This window comes from Ornithorhynchus anatinus, chromosome 2 (assembly GCF_004115215.2).
Source record: "Ornithorhynchus anatinus isolate Pmale09 chromosome 2, mOrnAna1.pri.v4, whole genome shotgun sequence".
NCBI classification, from domain to species: Eukaryota; Metazoa; Chordata; class Mammalia; order Monotremata; family Ornithorhynchidae; genus Ornithorhynchus; species Ornithorhynchus anatinus.
The window spans coordinates 93607707-93632662 of record NC_041729.1 but is presented as its reverse complement, the minus strand read 5'-3'; the positions used below and the strand labels follow the sequence as shown (position 1 = coordinate 93632662).

The 24956-nt window shown below is 43.4% G+C and overlaps 1 protein-coding gene and 1 non-coding gene across 3 annotated transcripts in view; one reads left to right on the top strand and one right to left on the bottom strand.

Annotated features, from left to right (window-relative positions):
• The first annotated feature begins 951 nt into the window (after positions 1 to 951).
• Positions 952 to 24956, top strand: part of ENPP1 (ectonucleotide pyrophosphatase/phosphodiesterase 1) — a 75860-nt gene continuing 51855 nt past the window's right edge. For both annotated transcript variants that reach the window (XM_029053118.2, XM_029053111.2), the window contains exons 1-5: positions 952 to 1121; positions 16414 to 16486; positions 20362 to 20478; positions 22230 to 22355; positions 23367 to 23427. In XM_029053118.2, the coding sequence (XP_028908951.1) occupies positions 969 to 1121; positions 16414 to 16486; positions 20362 to 20478; positions 22230 to 22355; positions 23367 to 23427 (530 nt within the window). In that variant the 5' untranslated portion in view covers positions 952 to 968. The remainder of the gene's footprint in view (positions 1122 to 16413; positions 16487 to 20361; positions 20479 to 22229; positions 22356 to 23366; positions 23428 to 24956) is intronic.
• On the bottom strand, positions 10591 to 10728 carry LOC114809652. Its single transcript, XR_003757428.1, has one exon. It is a non-coding gene; the product is annotated as a small nucleolar RNA SNORA7 (small nucleolar RNA).

Here is a 24956-nt window from a genome sequence, read left to right as displayed (position 1 = left end):
AGGCGCTCAGTCCAGTGCTGTGCACACAGTAAGCACTCAGTAAATACAGTTGAATTTATCTTGACCATGCAGTCTTGTTTTTGTTTTGCTCTCTTTTCCTGTCTGTCTCCCTCCGTTTAGGGCAGGGATGGTCCCTCTCTGTGTCCAAATTGTCCCTTCCAGGCGCTCAATCCTGTGCTCTGCCGACAGTAAGCTCTCAAGAAATGCAATCGAATTTATCTTGACCATGCAGTCTTGTTTTTGTTTTGCTCTCTTTTCCTGTCTGTCTCCCCGGTTCAGGGCAGGGATGATCCCTCTCTGTGGCCGAACTGTTCCTTCCAGGAGCTCAATCCTGTGCTCTGCCCACAGTAAGCTCTCAAGAAATGCAATGGAATTTATCTTGACCATGCAGTCTTGTTTTTGTTTTGCTCTCTTTTCCTGTCTGTCTCCCCGGTTCAGGATGCAATGGAATTTATCTTGACCATGCAGTCTTGTTTTTGTTTTGCTCTCTTTTCCTGTCTGTCTCCCCGGTTCAGGGCAGGGATGATCCCTCTCTGTGGCCGAACTGTCCCTTCCAGGAGCTCAATCCTGTGCAGTGCCCACAGTAATCTCTCAAGAAATGCAATGGAATTTATCTTGACCATGCAGTCTTGTTTTTGTTTTGCTCTCTTTTCCTGTCTGTCTCCCCGGTTCAGGGCAGGGACGATCCCTCTCTGTGGCCGAACTGTCCCCGAACAGTCCAGCGCTCCGCAGAGAGTAAGCCCTCCAGAAATGCCATCGCAAGGGAGTAGGAGTGAGCAGCCCCAGAGAGAAGCCCGCCCAGGTCCCTGCCTCCAAATCAGCGAGGTCCCTCATTGGGGAAGAGGAGAAGAGGGCGGTGGGTGTGCCTGGGGTCGGGGGCGGGCCCGGGGGCGGTGTCTCGGGGGGCGTCTGGCCCCCTATAAGTGCGGTGTCCGGAGAGGGTGCGGGCCGGGAGCGGCGGGGCTGCCATGGACCGGCTCCCCGCAGCCGAGCCGGCCGGAGAGCCGCAGGCCGCCGCGCCCATGCTGACCCCCCTGGAGCTGGCCGACGACCCCGCCCCCGACAAGACCACCCCCGCGCCCAAAGCCAAGGACCCCAACACCTACAAAGTCCTCTCCCTGGTGAGCCCCCTCGCCCCCAGACCCCACACCACGCGGGGAGGGAAGGGCGGGGGACCGATTCATCCGAATCCTAGTGCAGGGCACTGGAAACCCTCCTCCAGGAGACCTCCCCAGACTGAGCTCCCCCTTTTCCCTCTGCTCCTCCTCCCCATTCATTCATTCATTCATTCATTCATTCATCCATCCATCCATCCATCCATCCATCCATCCATCCATCCATCCATCCGTATTAATGTTGGTATTTGTTAAGCGCTTACTATGTGCAGAGCACTGTTCTAAGCGCTGGGGTAGACACAGGGGAATCAGGTTGTCCCACGTGGGGCTCACAGTCTTCATCCCCATTTTACAGATGAGGGAACTGAGGCACAGAGAAGTTAAGTGACTTGCCCACAGTCACACAGCTGACAAGTGGCAGAGCTGGGATTCGAACTCATGAGCCCTGACTCCATCCATCCATCCATCCATCCATCCATCCATCCATCCATCCATCCATCCATCCATTAGTATTAATGTTGGTATTTGTTAAGCGCTTACTATGTGCAGAGCACTGTTCTAAGCGCTGGGGTAGACACAGGGGAATCAGGTTGTCCCACGTGGGGCTCACAGTCTTCATCCCCATTTTACAGATGAGGGAGCTGAGGCACAGAACTTGCCCACAGTCACACAGCTGACAAGTGGCAGAGCTGGGATTCGAACTCATGAGCCCTGACTCCAAAGCCCGTGCTCTTTCCACTGCGCCACGCTATTTATTTATTGAGCGCTGACTAGGTGCAGAGCACTGGACTAAGCACAAGGTTATCAGGTGGGATGCGATTCCTGTCCCACATGGGGTTCACAGTCTTAATCCCCATTTTGCAGGTGAGGTAACCTCTCATTCTACATTCGCTTTTCTCAGCGGGTTCATTTGCTCAAATGGCTTCAGATTCATTCATTCATTCATTCAGTAGTATTTACTGAGCGCTGACTAGGGGCGGAACACTGGACTAAGCGCTTGGGATGAACAAATCGGCGACAGAGAGAGACGGTCCCTGCCGTTTGACGGGCTTACGGTCTAATCGGGGGAGACGGACAGACGAGAGCAATGGCAATAAATAGAGTCGAGGGGAAGAACATCTCGTAAAAACAATGGCAACTCAATAGAATCGAGGCGATGTACATTTCATTAACAAAATAAATAGGGTAATAAATATATACAGTTGAGTCTATACATTCCCCCTGCTCCCTCCCTCCCTCTGCTCTACCCCTTTCCCCTCCCCACAGCACTCGTATCCGTCTATTCGTACCTATTTATTACTCTATTTATTTGAGTGACGATCCCTTCTCCATCGCCCTCCCTCCGTTCTACCCCCTTCCCCTCCCCACAGCACTTGTGTCGTCTGTTGGACCTATTTATTTTATTCATGATCTCCTCCCCATCTCCCTCCCTCTGTTCTACCCTCTTCCCTTCCCCACAGCACTTGTATCATCTATCGGTACATCTTTATTGCTCTATTTATTTTAGTAATGATCCCCTCCCCATCGCCCGCCCTCTGCTCTACCCCCTTCCCCTCCCCACAGCACTTCTGCCTATTGGTACTTATTTATTGCTCTATTTTATTAATGATCCCCTCCCCATCGCCTCCCTCTGTTCTATCCTCTTCCCTTCCCCACAACGCTTGTGACTATTGCTGCGTATTTATTACTCTGTTTTATTAATTCATTCATTCAATAGTATTGATTGAGCGCTTACTATGTGCAGAGCACTGTACTAAGCGCTTGGAATGTTCAAATCGGTAACAGAGACAGTCCCTGCCCTTTGACGATCCCCTCCCCATCCTCCTCCCTCTGCTCTCCCCTCTTCCCCTCCCCACAGCTTCTGCCTATTGGTACCTATTTATTGCTCTATTTATTTTATTAATGATCCCCTCCCCATCGCCCTCCCTCTGTCTATCCTATTCCCTTTCCCCACAGCACTGGTGTCTATTGGTACCTATTTATTACTCTATTTTATTAATGATCCCCTCCCCATCGCCCTCCCTCTGCTCTATCCCCTTCCCCTCCCCACGGCACTGCTGCATATTGGTACCTATATATTATTCTATTTTATTAATGATGTGTATATATCTATGATTCTATTTCTTTATTTTGATGGAAGTGATACCTGTCTACTTGTTTTCTGTCCCCCCCCCCCCTTTTAGACTGTGAGCCGATTGTTGGGCAGGGAATGTCTGTATCTGTTGCCCAGTTGTACATTCCAAGCGCTTAGTCCAGTGTTCTGCACATAGTAAGCGCTCAATAAATACAATTGAATGAATGAATAATGAGGGCTCACCTCCTCCAGGAGGCCTTCCCAGACTGAGCCCCCTTTCCTTCTGCTCCTCCTCCCCATTCCCCCTACTCCCTCCCTCTGCTCTACCCCCTTCCCCTCCCCACAGCACTTGTGTATATTGGTACATATTTATTATTCTGTTTTTTTTAATTAATGATGTGTATATATCTATTATTGTGAACCTGTTGTTGGGCAGAGATTGTCCATCTGTTGCCCAATTGTACATTCGAAGCACGTAGTCCAGTACTCTGCACATAGTAAGAGCTCAATAAATACAATTGATTGAATGAATGAATATTTATTTATTTTGATGGTAGTGATACCTGCCTACTTGTTTTGTTTCATTGCCTATCTCCCCCTTCTAGACTGTGAGCCCGCCATTGAGTATGGGTTGTCGCTACCTATTGCCAAATTGTACTTCCCAAGAGCTTAGTAAAGTGCAGTGCACACAGTAAGCGCTCATTAAATATGATTGAATGAATGAATCGATGGAAAGTCCAATACAGCAATAAAGAGAGACTAATCCACCCTTGGAAAGTACAATTCGGCAACAGAGAGACAATCCCTACTCACCAATGGGCTCACAGTCTAGAAGGGGGGAGACAGACAGCAAAACAAAACAAGAATCCAGTCCGTGGGGAGGCAGAAGACTCACTGAAACTGTTTCTTGTCTTCTCCCCACTTCTGCACCATCATCGGTGGTCTCGGGGCCAGCCTGGGGTCAAGGGGAGCTTAGAGGTGGTTTGGGGGGGGTCACGGCAAGAATAATGGCAGAGAAGCAAAGGGCCCTCTGCTCTGCCAACGTCAGTGGGCAGAGGTGACCGGGTAAGTGGGATCTGTCAAGCAAGGCTACTGCTTCTTCCAGGATCCATTCGGTCATTCAGTTGTTTTGACTGAGCGCTTACTGTGTGCAGAGCACTGGATCGGGTGCTATAATTCTATCCGTTATTCATAGTGATGCTACAGATGCCTGCTTCCCTGTTTTGATGTCTGTCTGGGGCAAGGATTGTCTCTCTTTGTTGTTGAATTGTACTTTCCAAGCGCTTAGTACAGTGCTCTGCACACAGTAAACAACCCATAAATAGGATTGAATGAATGACCCATAAATAGGATTGAATGAATGAATGAGAGTTCCATACAGCGATATAGAGAGAAAATCTCTTCCCAAACCGAGATCATGGTCTAGAGGGGCTGTCAGCATGCCCTCCCACATGGCAGGGACAACGGCAGAGATGCAAAGGGCCCTTTGTTCTGCCACGCGAGTATGCAAAATTTACTAGGGAAGGGGGAATCTGTCAGGCAAGGCCACTGCTTCTTTGAACATTTGGAGGGAGCTAGTTGTCGGAACGGCCTCCTAGCTGGAGGATGGAGGTGGAGGACCGATTTGAAGTGTCCCTGACTTCAAAGCAAAGGCACTGCTTTAGAAGATTTGAGGGGGACGGATGGAGGTCTCTAGAAAAACACAGCTGCCGCCTCTGTGGGCTTTTGTTCAGAAGGTTCTCAACAGCTGGGCACCAGTGGGTTCAAAGCGAGATTTTCACAGATAATGGAGACACTTTCCCAAACCGCTAGTCTGCTTTTCCTGTGCTCTTCAGTGAGCCCGGGTCATACAAGGGCAACCGATGAATCGTGCTAACTACCTGAAAGCTAATTTTGAGGGTGCATGCGGGCCTTAAGGGAATACCAAGGATGGATCCATAATACATTCTGGTCCATAATACATTCTGGTAGATGTCCTTGTTGAAATGTTAGCAAACATCTAACAAAATAATGGCTTGTTGTTTCCTTAAAATCTATCTTATCTTCTTCACTAAATTATATAGTTCAGCCACTTTTTCTCTTACCTATTTGTGGGTGTGATGTAATGTCCAAGGCCCTATAGCTTCAGATGCTGGGAAGAATTGGTGCAAAATGTTTGAAAGTTTTTTTTTGAGGGTAAGGGCACAGTGGGGGGAAGGAGGGGGGGAGGAAGAGTTTTCATCAAATATGAGGTCACATTTAGATCACGGGTTGCATGTATGCAAAAGATCTTCTATTCAGGCATGCACAGCAGCAAAAAATTTAAACTGTGTTTATAGTGAATTGTGATCTCTGGCCTCTTTGTCAGTTTTACTCCTGAATTAAACTTGAATTCCTGACTGTGGGATCCGTTACATAGAAAGCCTCCAATTTTACCCTAAAGTGAGATTATCTATTTTGAAGACCTCTTGCTCCAAAGTGAACATTTCTAAATGCTCCTAATTCCCTATCCTCTGCTCACTCATGCTGATCATTATAGAAAACTTTCCTTAGTTGCCCATTCACTTGCAGCCCAAGAGCTAACGCTGAATTACAAAGTTAGCCACCTGCAAACAAAGTTGTGTGACTCTGGCCCCTCTTAACAAAGTTGCTGTGCTGCTATTCTGTGATGAGGTAATTTTTAGATCTTGGTTAAAATAGCACTCTGGAGAAGTTTCTGTATAACACAGGAAGGCTTGCATAGTGAGATTTCTTTCATTTGGAGAAACTTCAAGTTGTCTTGGAAAGCAATGAAAAAAGAGCAATTTCTTTAACCTTAGAAATCCGGGTGGTAAGTGAAAAAGAACTCTTCAGATTATCTATCTTGTCCATGGAAGTATGATGACTAGTTGAAGGGTTAAAATGAATTCTCAAAAGACTAAATGTTGAAATTTGAAGACAGTTACTAAGAACTTTGGAAAAAGCTACAAATATAGGGTAACCTTTTCCAAGAATGGACTTTTGTTACCCAGCTGACTTCACAAACCAAATAAAGTGCAGACTCGGGACTGGGGTTTAGACAATGAGTGCCCAATTGGACATCATTTCTTACAAGATGTGTGACTGGCTGAATTTCTATGTATTTGGTTATTTCTGGTATTGTTAAGAATAACATGCTTTTGTGTGTGTGTGTGTGTGTGTGAGAGAGAGAGAGAGAGAGAGAGAGAGAGAGAGAGAGAGAAAGAGAGAGAGAGGAAACACTTGATTTTACCTGATTTTCTCTTCTAAAAATATATTGCCTGGCATTTGGGTGGGAAAAAAGAAGTAAGCAGGGCAGAGTATCTACCTCTTCTTGGCTTCTTTACAGTTAAGTCCGGTAGCAGACTCTGGACCTTGGCCCAGGCACCGGTTAAACGTTAAACTGGTTGAACCAGAGATGCTATTGGTTGGTAGAGTGCTTTAACTGAAAACTAATTATAAAAGAACCCCTTAGCTGATTCTCCAAGATGCCATCTTGGCAATTTCTTGGTCCTAAACTCAACTGCAATAGCAAAATTAAAACCCTCAATGTAATTGCCAGTGAAATAAAATCATGGACTAACATTGTTTCTCTGTAATTCTTTTTAATAAGTTTAGTGTATGGTTTCCTTTACTCATGAGAGTCTTTTGGCTTCTCCACATTAGAATAACACATGAATCCTGTTAATGATGCCATTGTGAGAGCAGTTTATTGTGGGACTTTTGAGAAACAGACCACCATACGTGACATGAATTATGTGTGTTTCTAGGGTTTTTAATGTGCCTACAGTTAAGTAATTAGTCATTGTTAAATGATTGGCCACACATAATTTAGGCTTTGTTCCCAAGCATTTAAAACGGAGGGATGACACCTTCTCACTTTGGGGAAAGATGGGACACTGTAATCTTAGTGTCTTGGGCTTACTCAATTCTGTATCAGTGGCTAGTGCCACTCTCTTTTATTCCCACTAGATTAACTATGGCAGCTCCCTCCCACTCCAAAAGTGGCAGCCACAACTCTGCTGTCTCCATTCCACCAGTGACCACATCAGTCGTGGACTAAGCCTCGGACCTGGACCCTGGGTCCCTGTGAGGCCCCTTGCTGCTCATCACTTGGAGTAAAGCCAGACTGCACCTGGGCTTAGTTCAGCTGTAGCGAAATATGCTCCCACTTTGCTGCACATTCAGGCTGCTCATTGGCTCCATTTGGTGGCTTAGACAGTTGAGGGAAAACCAAAGAGGCCTCTCAGGTTTTAGGCCTTATTCTCCCATTCAGTATGTATCTCTGTTGTTCCAGCATCACCTCTCTTACCTTTCACTAGAGCAGTCTTCTTGGTATGCAGTTTTTAAATCTGAGAAAGTTGGAGTTATCCACCTCTGTTCCTTCCTTTCTAATAGCACTAATAATAATAATTACGGTACTACTAATAGTCATAATGTTGGTATTTGTTAAGTGCTTACTATGTGCCAAGCACTGTTCTAAGCACTGGGGGAGATGCAGGGTAATCAGGTTCTACCACGTGGGGCTCACAGTCTTAATCCCCATTTTACAGGTGAGGCAACTGAGGCACCGAGAAGTTAAAGACTTGCCCAAAGTCACATAGCTGACTAGGGGCAGAGCCGGGATTAGAACCCGTGACCTCTGACTCCTAAGCCTGTGCTCTGGCCACTAAACCATTCTGCTTCTCAGTGACACCACATGGGGCCCAACCACTGGATCATCCACCCCAGTGGTGAAGGTCACCTCTAGTTTTCTCTCTAATCACCTATTAAGGACATCTCTTCCAATAATTTCTGAATTTACAGATATCTTAAGGCTGCAAGACTTGCAGTGGGAACAAATTCAATAAGTCTAACACCTTCTGTGTGAAGGAACATTTTCTGGTGGCTTTTTTCTTTGGCTTACTGTTGTCCCTTGCAAGGGGAGTAGGGTAGCATTAGGTGGGACACAATTAAATATCAAGCAGGTATAGACCTACCTTATTAGATAAGAGGGTTATTTTGTAAGGGATCTTTTATAGCAGAGGGATTGGTGCATATTACCCCCTGGACTGTGGACTTCTTGTAATACAGGACCTGGAAGTCTGCTTGTGTTCACAGCTGGATTGGGAATCACCAGTCCAGGAAGGTGTAGAAGAGTACCGCCTTCTTGGTGGCAAAGATGGCTTGCATTAATTTGACTACTTCTGTTGCCATGCCAGGTATGTTTGTTGATCTTTCAGGACATCCAGTGTCTGAGGCTGTAAATTAAAGTTCTAGTGCCTTTATGGTACTGGAGAAAACTATCCAGTTCCAGGCAATGGTCTTAATTTCTTCCTGAGGTCTTGTCACTTTTTGAGTTACTCTTCAAGTTTTTTTTTTTTTTTAATCTAGCATATTTCCTCTAGAGAAGAGTAATTTTCAAACCTAGCAAATCCAGTTCCACTGTTCCAGTTGAGTAAACTAATCTGTCAGAATTTTCTTCCTCTAAGACTTCTCCAGTATGTCATTACCACCTATGAGGTGGATCCGCTATTTGGCCTGGGTACAGTTTACACAGCCACAGAAAGTCTACCTATGCTCTAATTTTTCCCAAGACTGGTTCTTTTTCCTTTTGCTTTGTTTTGCCTGTTCTGCTTCAAAGTCATTCTCATAGTTGTCCTCCATAGCCCCAGTTTCTCCAGTGCAATCTTATATCCCAGGAACTCTCTTTGTCTTTCCTGACCATCCACCAAAAGAACATGTGTTGCTGTTTTAAGTCTCACTTTAAAAGAAATTTCTTGGACAAAACCCGATCCTTCCATCCATAACAAGAGGTGACTCTCCCCCCACTGCCCCTACCCCACCACACACACACACACAAATGGTCTCTCTCTCTTTCTCTCCTGAACCACTGATAACTAGGTTGGGTTTTATACTGTAATTGCTGTGAAACTTAGGCTGTAAGAGTTTGACACACAAGCTACATTTTTGTGGGTTTTCATAAAGCAAGTTTGTTGCGTTTCCTTTTTTTTTTGTCTCTGCTTTTTGCTTTTGTTCTCAGTGTAAATGAACATACTGACATGATTAGAACATGTGCTTTTGAGAGGAGGGAAAATATCCAGCTGTTCTGTGACAGAATTATGGCTTGCTCCATAAAGAGGTGGTGTTAGTTGAAGATTTCTGGGTTATACAAAAAGGTGCAGCATTTTAAAAGTCAAATGTGAACGTTTACTGCTCATTTTTTATCTGAACATCAGTGTCCATGAATCCAAATGATCATCAGTTCAGTTTTATTTCCTTTTTTTAACCATTCTTGCTGTCAAGAAAGCAAGACACAAAGCAAGCTGGCATATTTGCAACATTAACAATTAGAAGCTTTAAAGAAAGCTGCCTTTCTGGAGGATCAAATCCATCAATTGTACTTATTGAGCACTTACTCAGCGTGGCTCAGTGGAAAGAGCACGGGCTTTGGAGTCAGGGCTCATTAGTTCGAATCCCAGCTCTGTCACTTGTCAGCTGTGTGACTGTGGGCAAGTCACTTAACTTCTCTGTGCCTCAGTTACCTCATCTGTAAAATGGGGATGAAGACTGTGAGCCCCACGTGGGACAACCTGATTCCCCTGTGTCTACCCCAGCGCTTAGAACAGTGCTCTGCACATAGTAAGCGCTTAACAAATACCAACATTATTATTACTCTGTGCAGAGCACTATAATAAGTGCTTGGGAGAGTTGGTAGACCCATTCCCTGCCCACAGGTAGCTTACAGTCTAGAAGTGGAGACAGATATTAATATAAATGAATTATGGAAATGTACATAAGTGCTGTGGGTCTGAGATCAGAGTAAATAAAGGGTGCAAGGGTGACATAAGGAAGTGGGAGAGGAGGAAATGGATTGGGGACAGTCAAGCGTTTGGGCAGGGGGATAGATGTAATAAACTTAAGATCCTTTCCAGATTTATAATGTTGCTGGTGTATGTACAAGAAGGCAAACTGTAGGCTCTACAGTTGTATTAGAGGAACAGCAGCATTGAGTGCTTCTAGAAAACTGAATCTAGAGAGTATGTACAAGATCTATATGGCCTAAGGGGCTCAAGAATGTAGATTTATTTGCAAAAGGAATTGATATACCTTGGGTATATATCTTCAAGTAATCACTAGAATTCATTAAGTGTCTACTGTGAGCAGTTATTGAACTAAGTCCATAAAGATAGGAGGCAAAATCCCTGCCCTCAACTTGCTTGTCTCATCTTATGCTGTCGAGTGATTTCCCACCCATAGTGGCTCCTGGACGCATCTCTCCCAGAACGCCCCACTTCCATCTTCAGTCGTTCCTGTAGTGTATCCCTAGAGTGTTCTTGGGAAATATACAGAAGTGAGTTATCACTGCCTTCTTCTGCCCAGTAAACTTGAGTCTCCACCCTTGACTCTCCCATTGCTGCTGCTGCCCAGCACAGGTGAGTTTTGACTTTTAGCAGATTGCCTGCCACTCGCTAGCCACTGCCCACGCTAGGAATGGAATGGGTATGTCTCTGCTTGATTCTCCCTCCCTTAGCTGAGACTGGTAGAGTACTGGAAACTCTCCAGGTGCAATCCCGAGAGGACTCAACTTGCTTACAGTCAAATAAAAGCTAACTCTTCATTATCAAAGTCTACCTTTTCAGTCTTTTTAGTTCTAGACTTGTGGTATTACCATGAAGTCTTTCTTATTAAACAGTAGAACTTGTTTCTCAATTTTTGCATCCTTAATTTCCCCATGAAGATGTCTTAGCTGTTTTCATTAGCTGCAGGGCACACCTTTTTGATCAAATGTAAGGCCTGTTGACATTAGAAAAAAGTTATGTAAGGAAAAATCACCCCAACAAATCATGCACAATCTCCTTCTACCTATTTTTCCTTCCTCATCCAACTCTGACTTAAGAGTTGGCAAGTAATAAAGTGTGCTTTTTTCATTTGTTTTGCTTTGTTTTTCCTTAAGGCAGAGTTGTTTCAACAAGAAGCATGATGCAACACATTTTCAGGAAATGTTGGTATTTGTTGGTATTTGTTAAGTGCTTACTATGTGCCGAGCACTGTTCTAAGCGCTGGGGTAGACATAGGGGAATCAGGTTGTCCCACGTGGGGCTCACAGTCTTAATCCCCATTTTACAGATGAGGGAACTGAGGCACAGAGAAGTTAAGTGACCACTTAACTTGCCCACAGTCACACAGCCGACAAGTGGCAGAGCTGGGATTCGAACTCATGAGCCCTGACTCCAAAGCCCTTGCTCTTTCCACTGAGCCACGCTGCTTCTCTAAAGTTCAAGCCATCCTACTCTTTAGTCACTGAAGTGCAATGCTTCGAGAAAAGTCTGATGGGGGATAGATCATATAATGTTGTTGATGCAGGAGACTCTGCCCCCTCTCTCCAGTGGCACACAAACAATGTAGCAGAGAAGGTAGCTTGGCCTAGTGGATAGAACACAGACCTAGGAGTCAGACGGACCTGAATTCTAATCCCTGCTCCACCACCTGTCTGCTGTGTGGCCTTGGGCAAGTCGCTTAACTTCTCTGAGCCTCAATTACCTTATCTGTAAAAGGGAGATTAAGAACTGCGGGCCCCATGAGAGGTAGGGACTATGTCCAACCCAACTTGCTTGTATCTACCACAGCACTTAGTACAGTGCTTGGCACACAGTAAGTACTTAACAAATACCATTATTATTATTATCATTATTATTATTAACCCAGGTCCTCTGACTCCTAGGCCTGGGCTCTTTGCACTAGGTCAGACTACTTCCCCATATTTAGTAATTGAAATAATCAAATATACCATTAAATAAACCTACATATATATTTAGACAGGGAGAGATGGAAGTACAAATGCATTAGGGGTGAGGAATGGGATTTACTGAACTTCAGATTATGGGAATTAAATAGGCAAGGATTGTTGGAAGAAGTGGGAATACAGGAGGGCTGTGGTCTGTCATATCAATCAATCAATTGTATCCAGGAGGACAGGAATGAGACTGGTTTCTAACTGTGGTAACAAAATGCTCCAGAGACATAGGTCTGACTCAGAAATGGCAGTTTTCAGCATGATCTTATTTGGGGAAGGAGGGAGTTCCAAACTGGGACTAAATCTCTCATCTACAAATTTATCCAAGTCCTTTGTGGCATCCACAAATTCTTGTGGTACTGCATTCCCTATTTTTATCACCTGGTAGACCTTCCTCCTACACCCTGAATCTCAGACAACTAGTCCAGTCTGTCTGCTTGCTGGGAGTGAGGAACCAGGATTAGGTATCTGGTATTAAGCAGCACAAGTTTTATTTATAGTGCTAATGCTGAGCTATAGACTCTCAAACTGGTTGTGAATTTGAGGAGATGTGTTTGGAGAAGATTTGGCAGTGATGATGCTGGGGAAAGAATGGAGCATCACATCACAGCCGAGTAAGCCTTATTCTCTGTAGAACAAAGACATCAAATTTTGTTTATCTTGAACTTTGTTTCCAAGCAAAAGCCTGGAAGTGGCCCATCAGAGTTAATAGTCCTTATCCACTCGCTCTAGAACCAGTTAAAGCAACTAGACGAGTAATATTAACAGTGACTTCATTATCAATTTTAATTGTGGGAGAAAGGTGCACCACGTATTTTTGCGGTTTCCTTATAGCATGCTGTTAATCCGAATGGTTTCATTTTAACGTTTCAGCAAAATTTCTATCGCTTAATTCTCACAACCAATTTTTGTGATTGGAAAACATGAACAACACCTCTCTAAAAAGTTTTCATGCATTTGTGGTAACTAAGGAGCAAATGAAGATTCAGTAAGCATCTCTTTTGAACCTTATGCATTAGGGAAAGGGGAGCCTCCTGTGATAGCATCATCTGCTCTGCTGATTTGACTGCTAAAAGTATCAAGTGTCTTTGACAAATACTTTGCAATCTCGATACTGGCATTCCCTAGACCCCATTGTCACACATAGCATGATCAGAAGACACTGGGTTCTATCTCCCTGATCCACAAATGGAACAGTAATAAGGTTCATTCAGTTGTATTTATTGAGAGCTTAAGATGTGCAGAGGACCGTACTGAGCATTTGGGAGAGTATAGAATAACAACATACAGGCACATTCCCAACCCACAACGAGCAGGTGGAGGTTCAGCTCACCATTTATGAGAACACAGGCAAGGCACAGACCGATGGGCAGGCTGAAAAATTTGCATGGAATCTTCATGCTTTAATGAAGCTAATCCTATCTGAGATTCGGTATCCATGCTCCTACTGTAATTTGGCACAATAGAATGAAAATACTCAGCTTAGCTGGAACAAGTAGTAGTTTTGTCCTAATGATAATTGTGGCATTTATTATGGGCTTACTCTGTGCCCAGCACTGTATTACGCACTGGGGTAATAATAAGATAGTTAGATACAGTCTCTGCATCCGCCTCATAGTCTAAATGAGAAGTACAGGTATTGAATTCCCATTTTACAGATGAGGAAAGCAAGAGACAGAGAAGTTGAGTGACTTGCCCAAGGTCACACAGCAGGCAAGTGGCAGAGCTAGAATTAGAACCCAAGTCCTCCAACTGCCAGGCCTGTGCTCTTTCCATTAGGCTACACTGCTTCTCAAGAAGCCTCTAGTCTAAGCAAACCTCTGCTCACTGACCCAGAAGTCTGGCGGAAGCCAGATGTTTTCTGAGAGTCCTGGCGGCTCCAGCACCATCGCTGCCCCAGCCTTGCAGCTGCCTCCCTTCAGGTCTCCCCTTTGCCCCCATCATGGCTTGGATTTTGAAAAATTATTATTTTTTTAACCCATAGACCCAAATGACCAGCAGTTGGACTGAGGAAATGGCTATCTCTTGGGGAAACTGTAGCTTAGATTATCTTCAAACACAAATTAAATGCTCTTATTGCCTTAAATTTTAAAATGGCAAATAGGATGAACGATCAAGGATTTAATATGTTACGAATTCCATACTCAGAACTTAGATTCTGCCATAACTGTATAACAATGTTTAATATTAAAAAAAGTTTATGTGGCAAAAAAATCCCTTTTTGTTTAATAAAGGATTTGGAAAGTACCTAGCCTAGATTTCTAAAGTGTGTTTTTGTCTACTTGTCCTTTTTTTCCCTAAAGCACCAGTCTTGAAGAGATCTATCTTTTATTCTATCTTCCCAAGGTCTTTCCACAAATATCACTTGAAGAAAAAACCTTGTGAGATTGTACAGCCTCACATGGGATTGGTTACCCATTCTCCTGCCTAGTGTTGGACATTGCAACTCTTGGGCAGCAGTTGGGGGGTAAAACTTGCTGAATGTGTATGAGAATGGTGAAGACCCCAGAAAATTTAAAGTGAGAAATAGCTGTTAAATTCATAGCATGAGAAAACTTTATGCTTGTGAAATGAAGACTGCAGTTGTTTTTGTAATACTAGACTTCATTTTACTAAATACTGATAGGATTTAATTGTATGAAGTAACTTTTAATCAGTCAGTCAGTGGCATTTGTGAATGCTTACTGAGTACAGAGTAAGCACTTGGGAGAGTACATTATAACAATAGAACAGACACATTCCCTGCTCACAACAAATTTACAGCACAAAAGGGGGAGACCGGCGTAAATATAAATAAATAAATTACAGATGTGTATAGAAGTGTTGTGGGGCTGGGAGGGGAGGATGAATGAAGGGAGCAATCAGGGCAGCACAGAGGGGAGAGGGAGAAAAGGTAAGGAGGGCTTAGTAAGGGAAGCCCTCTTGGAGGAGACGTGCCTTCAAGAAGGCTTTGAAGTGGGGAGAGTAATTGTCTGTCAGATTTGAAGAGAGAGGGCATTTCAGTTAAGAGGCAGAATGTGGGCGAGAGGTGAGATAGATGAGATTGAAGTACAGAGAGAAGGTTGGCAGTTGAGGAGCAAAGAGAGTGGGCTGAGTTGTAGTAAGAGAGTAACGAGGTGAGGTTGGAGACGTCAAGGTGATTCAGAGCTTTAAAGCCAATGGTGAGGCGTTTCTGTTTGATGTGGAGGTGGATGGGCAACCACTGGATGTTCTTGAAGAGAGAGAAACATGGCATGGCCTGAACCTTTTTGTAGAAGAATGATCCGAGCAGCAGAGTGAAGTATGGACTGGAGCGGGGAGAGGCAGGAGGTTCAGAGGTCAGCAAGGAGTCTGATACAGTAATCAAGGAGGGATAGGATAAGTGATTGGATTGACATGGGAGGAGTTTAGATGGAGAGGAAAGAGCGGATTTTAGCAATGTTGTGAAGGTCAAACAGGCAGGATTTAGTGATGGATTGAATATGTTAGTTGAATGAGAGAGAGCGGTGCTGTCTACAGTGAATGGGAAATTCAGGGAGAGCACAGGGTTTGGATGGGAAGATAAGGAGTTCTGTTTTAGGCATCTTAGGTTTGAGGTGACGGGAGGGCATCCAAGCAGAGATAGCTTGAAGGCAGGAGGAAATGTGAGACTGCAGGGAGGGAGAGAGATCAGGGCTGGAGATGTAGATTTGGGTATCATCTTCATGGTGGTAGTTGAAGCCATTGGAGTGATTCTCCAAGAGAGTGGATGTAGATGGAGAATAGAAGGAGACCCATAACTGAACCTTGCATGACACCAATAGTTAGAGGGTGAGAGGCAGAGGAGGAGCCTGGGAACTGAGAATGAGCAGCTAGAGAGATAAGAGAACCAGGAGAGGACAGTGCCAGTGCAGCTGAGGTTGGATAATGTTTCCAGAGGATGGGAGTGGTCAGCATGTCTAAAGCAACTGAGAGGTCGAGGAGGATTAAGATGGAGTAGAGGCCATTGGATTTGGGTTTTGATTTGGATTTAGATAAATATTAGGGTGTGTGTTTACCTGTTTCTTTGCCACAAGTATAAGTATTTGGGAGAGGCACTCTATTTTTTCTCCCTCTTTGTATCTCCCTCTCCTCTTGTTTTCTCTCTCTTCTTTTTTTCCAAATTTGAAATGGGTAGGGTGCCTGGGGGATATTTGCTGCATAAAAGTTGAGCAAAGAATGCTATGGGGTCATTATTTCAACTGACAAGATGTGTGCATGGAGGAGGGGGTTGGTATGGGAAGAGGAAATCAATATTCAGTTGTTCTTTTCCATTAAGGATCTAAAAAAAAAAAATTGCGGGCAATACTTGAGTTGGCTTCTAGATTATCTACTGAAGGAATGATACTATAAATTAGTTACCTTTTTAATATGGGAAAGGGATTAATGGGTAGATTTGTGCTGTGAGTATTCACAGGGTATTCCTGGAAACAAGGCTGTAAATTGACTATTAATAGATTCCTCCTTTTTAATAGGTGCTGTCAGTCTGCATGTTAACAACAATCCTTGGGTGTATATTTGGATTGAAGCCAAGTTGTTCCAAAGAAGGTAAATATAATTACATGGCAATCAATAAATGGTATTTATTAAGTCCTTACTATATGCAGAACACTGTACTAAGCATTTTGGAGAGTACACTACGGCAGAATTAGTAGACATGTTCCCTGCCTATTAAGAATTTAGTGTACATGCTCCCATTGGAACTCTATCCATATTAATTGATGAGATTCTAATATGAACATCATTGTGCTCTCTCTTATGGTACTCAGACTTTTATTTTAGCCATGTAGGAAGGTTTGAATAAGACTCTCAAGTTCAGTGACTTCCAACAATTACATTTTCTAGAGTAGAGGAACTTCAGCGACACCAAGCTCTTATTGGCTTTGCCATCGGTAATCTTGTCCATATGTTTCTGCACAGCAAGCTCCATATGTTTGGAGAATGAGGTAAATAATTAGCAAAAGTTATCTAAAACTTTTTTCCTGAGGGAGACCACTTCATCCTTTTAGCATGATTAAATGATCTGCTAGAGGATATTCCTATGAATTTTATTTGCTCATTGGAACTTGCCCCAAACAAATGTTACTTTTGAATTTTGGAATATTAGTTTTTGAACAGTGAAGCACTAGAACCTGTTTTAAGCTTTTCTGGGTATTCCTTTTGCACGAATTCTTCACCTTGAATTTATGGTGGTAGAATAACGAAACCATAAGATTAAACATGGAATTTTTTTAATATGTAATCAATTAATGGTATTTATTGAGTGCTTATCATGTTCAGAATACTGTACTGAGTGCTTGGGAGACTAGCTCAGAATTGTGAGTTTACCATAAGCAAATACATTAACTATTTACACATGACACTTTTTTTTTTACCCACCCCCCCTTCTTCAATCTTACTAAACCCTCACTAGCTGATGCTTTGTTCTCTAACTAGAAAAGTCAATGTTTCTGATCCCTACAGATGAAGATTCATTGTGTTCTGCTGTCGTGAGTCTAAACCTCTGGGAAATAACCAAATATTCTTTGCTGCAACCAGCCAGCCACAGTGCCCTAAACAAGGGCACACTGTGTGAAATAAGCATTTGGGACTAGACTCTCAGACAGTCAGCCTCTCCCACCCGGCATGGTCCAGACAGCTTCTCTCAGACTATCTGAGGTTTTGTAATTTTATTTTATTTATTTTTTTTAATTTTGGGAACCCAGTTCAATGTGGACTGGCTTAACCCAAGTTATCAGGAGCATAGCTTCCCCCCTCACCTCTACAGGGAAACTTTTGTATAGATCTTAGCCAAGTTTTCCAGACCTTTCTGCAAACTCAAACTATGTTCGTGGCCTCCAGAAGCTAAACACTTCTCCCAGATAACTCTGGGACTTTGCTATTATACGGTCTCTGGGGTCCATGTTCGGGAACTGTGTTACGGAGTGGGGGAGAAGGAAATTCTTGTTCATAACAAGGTCGTTTGAAATGTCAGAGGTGTTGGTTTTGACCTCATGCTCTACAGGTTGCACAGAATTTATGGGCGCAGAGGGGCAGAATACTCCAGAGCCAGTGGCTGGCTGAGGGGTTGTTGACAAGGATCCCCACCCTCTCCCTCCACCTTCCCCTTTTCCCTAGCCCTGCACCATAAGAGGAAAATTGGGTTTCCTCTCCTGATTCTGTGTGGGAAGTCCAAAGGCTGAGGAATGTTTTAAAACAAACCCACACTACAAGACTTTATCCTAGAGTGAGCATTCGTTAGCACAATCTCAGGTGAGGAAGGACCACAATCTTTCTATCTGTGTTCCTCATAGAATAAATACCTAGATGCATGCAGTGGTAAAATGTCTTTCTGCCAAAGAGCCAACAGGAGCAAAACTCTGTGAAGAAAGGGGTCAGACTTTCAACATCAGTTTCCTCTAGACTATAAGCTTGTAGTGGGCAGGGAACATGTTTACCAACTCTTTTGTATTGTACTATCCCAAGTACTTAGTAAAATGTTGTTCACACAGTAAGCGCTCAATAAATACGATTGATTAACTGATCACTCAGTTGTAACTATGCTATTGATAAACTCCATTCTATTTAAGGTACCATAAACATCTACCTTAGAATCATCTCCAGGTTTAGATTCTTTAAGACCCAGGCCTGAACTCTATGGCTCCCAATCTGATTTGGACATATTGGTGTGCAGTTAGAGCTAGTTGTCTACCCCTACTGTCTCAATTTCCTCTCTAGTTCTCTCCTTGGCCACCCCCAATCTGGCTTCCATCCCTTTCACTCCACAGAAACTGTCCTCTCATAAGTAACAGATGATCACCATCTTGCCAAATCCAATGGCAATGGATTTGTAATCCTCCTCAATCTCTCAGCTGCCGTCAATGCTGTTGACCATCATCTTCTCACTGGAAACATTATCCAACCTAGGCTTCACCAATACTATCCTCTCCTGGGTCTCCTCCTTTCTCTCTGGCTGTTGATTCTCAGTCTCTTTCACAGGCTCCTCCTCTGCCTCCCACCTCCTAACTGTGGGGGGCCCCTCAAGATTCAGTTTTGGGTCCCCTTCTCTTATTCAGCTATACCTACTCCCTTGGAGAGCTCGTTTGCTCACGTGGCTTCAACTATCATCTCTATGGGAGGGTGATACCCAAATCAACATCTCCAGCCATGATATCTCTCCCTCTCTGAAGTGTTGCATTTCCTCCTGCCTTCAAGACCTCTCTACTTGGGAGTCCTTCCATCACCTCAAACTTAATATATCTAAAATAGAAGTTCTTATCATCCCATCAAAATCCTCACCGTGACTTTTCCATCACTGTCGATGGCACCATCATCCTTCCTGTCTCACAAGCCTGTAACCTTGGCGTTACCTTTGATTCCTCCCTCTCATTCAACCCACATATTTAATCCATCACTAAATCCTGAAGGTTTGACCCTCACAGCATCATTAAAATTTGCTCTTTCCTTTCCATCCAAATTGCTACCACATTACTCTAATCACTATCCTATCCCGTCTTGATTACTGTATCAGCCTCGTTGCTGACCTCCCAGCCTCTTGTCTCGGCCCACTCCAGTCTACACTTTACTCTGCAGCCCGGATCATTTTTCTACAAAGAGTTCAGGCCATGTTTTCCCACTCCTCAAGAGCTTCCAGTGGTTGCCCATCCACCTTTACATCAAATAGAAACTACTTATCATTGACTTTAAAGCACTTAATCACCTTACCCCCTCCTATCTCACCTTGCTACTTTCCTAATGCAACCAGCCTGCATACTTCACTCTTCTAATGCTAACATCTTCAACGTACCTCACTCTTTTCTATTACGCCACCGACCTCTTACCATACCGTGCCTCTGTCCTGAAATGCCCTCCCTCCTCATATCTGACAGACAATTACTCTCCCCCGACCTTCAAAGCGTTACTGAAGGCACATCTCCTCCAAAATGCCTTCCCTGACTAAGCCGTCTTCATTTTCCTCAACTCCCTTCTGCATCACCTTGACGTGCTCCCTTTATTCATCCCCCCTCCCAGCCCCACAGAACTTATGAACGTAACTGTGATTTATTTATTTATAATAATGCCTGTCTCCTTCTCTAGACTGGAAGTTCTCTGGGAGTAGGCAATGTGTCTCTTACATTGATATATTGTACTCTCTCGAGAGCTTAGTATAGTGCTCTGAACACTGTAAGCACTCAGTAAATACAACTGACTGACTGGCAATCTTGATTCTATTTATTGCCATTGTTCTTGTCTGTCTGTCTCCCCCGATTAGACTGTAAGCCCGTCAAAGGGCAGGGACTATCTCTATCTGTTACCGATTTGTTCATTCCAAGAGCTTAGTACAGTGCTCTGCACATAGTAAGCGCTCAATAAATACTACTGAATGAACGAATGAATGAATAATGATTAGCAATTGACACTGAATGCCTTTCTTGCTATTTCAGTCAAAAGTTGCAAAGGTCGCTGTTTCGAGAGGACGTTTGGAAACTGTCGCTGTGATGCTGCCTGTGTTGAACTTGGAAACTGCTGTTTGGATTATCAAGAAACCTGTATAGAACCAGGTAAAACCTAGAAAGTAGTTGAGAAGAATGTTGAAAGAGATAATGGAAGTAGAAAACCTGAAGGGGTGATTTGGAGTGGATATGTGAACCTGGAGTTTTATTGAGGAAATGAGTGGGAACCTTCTTTCTCTCTCTCTGTTTCTGTCTGTCTGTCTGTCTCTCTCCCCCCATCCCCACTCCTATTTTCTCTACTGCCTTCATGTCTGAGCCAGAGGGTCAGAGAGGCAGGATGAAGGGTTAAGCAGCGTGGCCTAGTAGATAGCCTGGGAGTCAGAAGGACCTGGGTTCTAATCCCAGCTCTGCCAATTGTCTGCTATGTGGCTTTGAGCAAGTCACCACACGTCTCTGAGCCTCAGTTTACCTCATCTATAAAATGGGCATTCAGAATCTGAGCCCCATGTGAGACATGGATGGCATCCAACATGATTACTGCTATCTATCCCAGCACTTAATATGGTACCTGGAACAGGGTAAGTCCTTAACAAATGCCATAAAAAAAAGATAGTGGCTACTGCAGTGTCCAGAGCCTCCTGAATCCCAGCTGCCACAACCATCACCCCATCCCTGCCAGCATCCCTCAGGTGACTCCTGGGAACAGCATAGCCTAGGGAAAAAGCAAGGGCCTAGAAGTGAGAGGCTCTGGGTTCTAATTTGGCTCTGCCACTGCCACACTCTGTGTGACCTTGGGCAAGTTACTTCACTTCTCTGAACTTCAGTTTTGTCATCTGCAAAATGGGGATTCAGTGCCTGGTCTCCCGCCTACTTATTCTCTGATCCCCATGTGGGTCCCAATTACCCCATAACTACTCCAGCCTTAGTTCAGTGCTTGGCATATTGTAAGTGCCTAACAAATACCACAGTTATTATTATTACTTTTGAAAGGTGGTATTGGCCTGGAAAATCATTTAAAAAAAAAAGTGAACTTAAATTTGATTTTGTTTTTTACCCTGGATTAAAAACACCAATAATTGCCCAGGTTTGTTTTATAACTTCAATGGAAAAAGAGTGTACATAATGGAGTAAATACACATTTAGTAATTATAATTTTTTTTAAAAAAACCTACAGACTGATGCTTTGATAGTATATGTCTGGATCCCATCTCTGTTTTGTTTGACCAAAAAGAAATCCTAAAATATTTACCTGAGAATTTAACTGAGTCAAAGTGTGTTACTTAACATTACACCTGGGAGACTGAAATGCAAACCTTTACTTTTTAAAAGGCTGCCTAGTGTGTTTTCCCTTTCATTATCTTTTTGCAAAAAATTGTTTTGGTTCTTATTAAAGAATGAATTTTCTCTGCTATCCACCAGGAATGTTTGTGATTCATTTGGAAACCAAATCCTTGTTCCCTCAAGGCTAGCGTTTAGGTCATTCAGAGATCAATCAAATAAGCTTATCTAAAAACTTCAAACACTGGGCAAAGTCAGGGAGGAGAGAATGTGTCCCCCTGGGGTTAGGGAGAACTATTGGTGGGCTGTACCAGTCTCTTTTTATTTGAAACTGATCTGCTTATCTTTGGCTAACTCATAAGGAGATCTCCTGGCCAGTAGACTTTGTTCCAGTCTCTGGCCAGCCAACACATCTCTCCAGTAGGTGTACGCTGTGCTTGAAGACCAAGGTTTAGACCATTAAGTGAAGTTGAGGAGGATCATTCTTGAGAGGGTAGTATTTGGGATGGGTGACATGGTGGAAGGAGTGAATGGGTTGGAATCCTACTGAGGTCCTTAACTTTTTTTTTTTAATCTTTTAGAGTATGTGTGGAATTGCAGTAAATTTCGGTGTGGTGAGAAGAGACTGCCCAAAAGTCACTGCTCTTGTACTGATGACTGCCAGGAGAAGGGTGATTGCTGTATCAACTATAATTCCGTCTGTCGAGGTAAAAATCTCCTCAGGCGAATCCTGCCACAGGCTGATACCCTCATGTATGTTAAAAAGTGTATGCAAACTCAGGGATAATGTAAGTAGAAATATAGCTATGTCTTCTCTCACCACTAGCTGCTCTTCAATGTAGTCAGTCAGTCTTATTTATGGAGCGCTTACTGTGTTCTGAGCACTGTACTAAGCACTTGGGAGAATACAATATAACAACACAGCAGGTACATTCCCTGCCAACAACAAGCTTATGTGGCCTAGTAGTTAGAGCATGGGCCTAGGAGTCAAAATGACCTGGGTTCTAATACTGGCTCCCCCACTTTCCTGTTGCGTGAACTTGGACAAGTCACTTTACTTCTCTGTGCCTCAGTTACATCATCTGTAAAATGGGGATTAAGACTGTGAGCCTTATGTGGGACAGGGACTGTGTCCAACTCAATTATCTTGAATGTTTGCCAGTGCTTAGTACAGTGCTTTGCACATAGTAAGTGTTTAACAAATAATAATAATAATGTTGGTATTTGTTAAGCGCTTACTATGTGCCAAGCATTATTCTACTATTATTATTAATAATAATATATTTGAGGCCCTAGAAAATCATGTCCTGGCCAAACACCTCCAGTGTAGATAAGGGTGAGGAGTTCATTGTGGGCAGGGAATGTATCTGTTTACTGTTGTATTCTCCCAAGTGCTTAGTATAGCATACTTAGTATACTCTGTGCTCTACACACAGTAAGCGCTCAATACATATGATTGAATGAATTGGAGAAAAATGAAAAAAGATGTGTGGATGAAATCTTTTTTTTCACAGAACCCCACACTCCACCTGAGGACTGAAACCCAAGTGGCATGATTGGGATTGAGAGTGGTCTTCAGCCCACCGTCTCATCCTGTAACTTTTAAGTGAACCTTCAGGTTCTTGGATTTCAGTCTGTTTCCAGGAGACTCCCCTTCAGCCCCCAAGTATTATAGTCTTTCTCCCTTGAATACAGGTTTGCTTTTTTCCTTTTTTCAGGAGAGAAAAGTTGGGTGGAAGAACCCTGTGAGGCCATTAATGAACCTCAGTGTCCAGCAGGGTAAGGCCAAACTCTTTTTTCTCAACCTCTCTCCTCTTCCCTTATGCTTAATGAATAGTAAGAGCTCAAGTACCTTCTCTTTCCCTCTTGTTTGTCAAGTTGAGAGTTTTGTTTTTTTTTAAGGGGATATGTAATAGCTTAGAGAGGATTAAGTTTAAGCTGTAATCGTATTTTAAGCAAAATCTTTCCCAAAAGGCAAAAGCTGTTGAACCATTAACTCTTGAAAGTTGCACGGCCATGTATTGTTTATGTACTCTTTGGTTGTATTGGCCCCTTTTAAACAAATAACTGCAGTTCCAGGAGTACAAGAGATGTAAAAGGTGAGGGGAACAGGGAAAGTGCTGCTCAATAAAACAGCAGTGAGGCATAGTGGAAAGAACGTTTGCCTGAAAGGCAGGGGACCTGAGTTCTAATTCCAGCTCCATTGCTTTCTTCGTGACCTTGAGCAAGTCATTTAGCAGCTCACTGGTGGTTTCCTCATCTGTAAAATGGATATTAAATACCTGTTCTTCCTCTCCTTCATACTGTGAGTCCCACAAGGGACAGAGACTGTCTTATATATCATTAATTTGTATCTACCACTGTGCTTGGCACAGAGTAAGCAACTTAACGTGCCACAGTTCCTCTCTGTCTCAAATGGCCTCTCAACTCCTGTCTGCCAAACTATGTTCTGCTTTTTACAAAACTCTGCTCTTGCCCACATTCTCAGCTTGCACTCATGTAGCCGACCAATCACTATATGACAAGAGTGTTTTCTTTGTATAGTATCTGTTTCTCTCCTTTCTGTATGTCTTGACAACAGACACTTTGCCATCCTACTTTCACTGAAAATGCTCCCAGTGATTAGTATAGTGTTCTGCCCAAAGAGAGTATTCACCAGGCATTTGTCAAAAGGCACAGCCTGTAGATGCAGTTTTGTTTTAGCTCCAAGATCATGGGAAGAAAAGAAATTGATGGTTTCTCTCCATGTTTCCTTTTCTTTTCCATGTAATGGAGTGCTCTCTTTAAGAAAAGAAAAAAATGTAGATGAGACAGTCTTGGAGGTCAAAAGGGAAAGCCACAAGAAGAGAGAATATATTGCTTAAGAACATGCAGCCAAGGCTCTTAATAGAGCCAATGGAAAAAAAGATCTATGAACATTGCTGTTTCTTAATGCATTCAGTTCTGCCAGAACTCATGTCTTTCGCTACCCATTTTTAGATAGAAAATGACTGCAGGATTAGAGAATGGACTTCCTACAACATTAGCCTGTGTTCATAGAGTCTGATGCTGTGTTGAAAGAAATGGTTGTGTGCCTATAAATTTGATGTCTGCCATAGCAAGCTTTATAGTGTGATTTTTCCTTACTAGCAAGAAGGTGACCTCCATGTTCTAGGAAAACTAGGTTTAGGGGTAATGGATAGTTGCTTGGAGAAGAGACCCTACCTCAGCGGCAGGTGAACTATAGAGAAGATGTGGACAAGGAATGTGTCCACAACTCTCCTACACACTTAGTGCAGTGTTTTGCACAAATTAAACACTCTATAAAT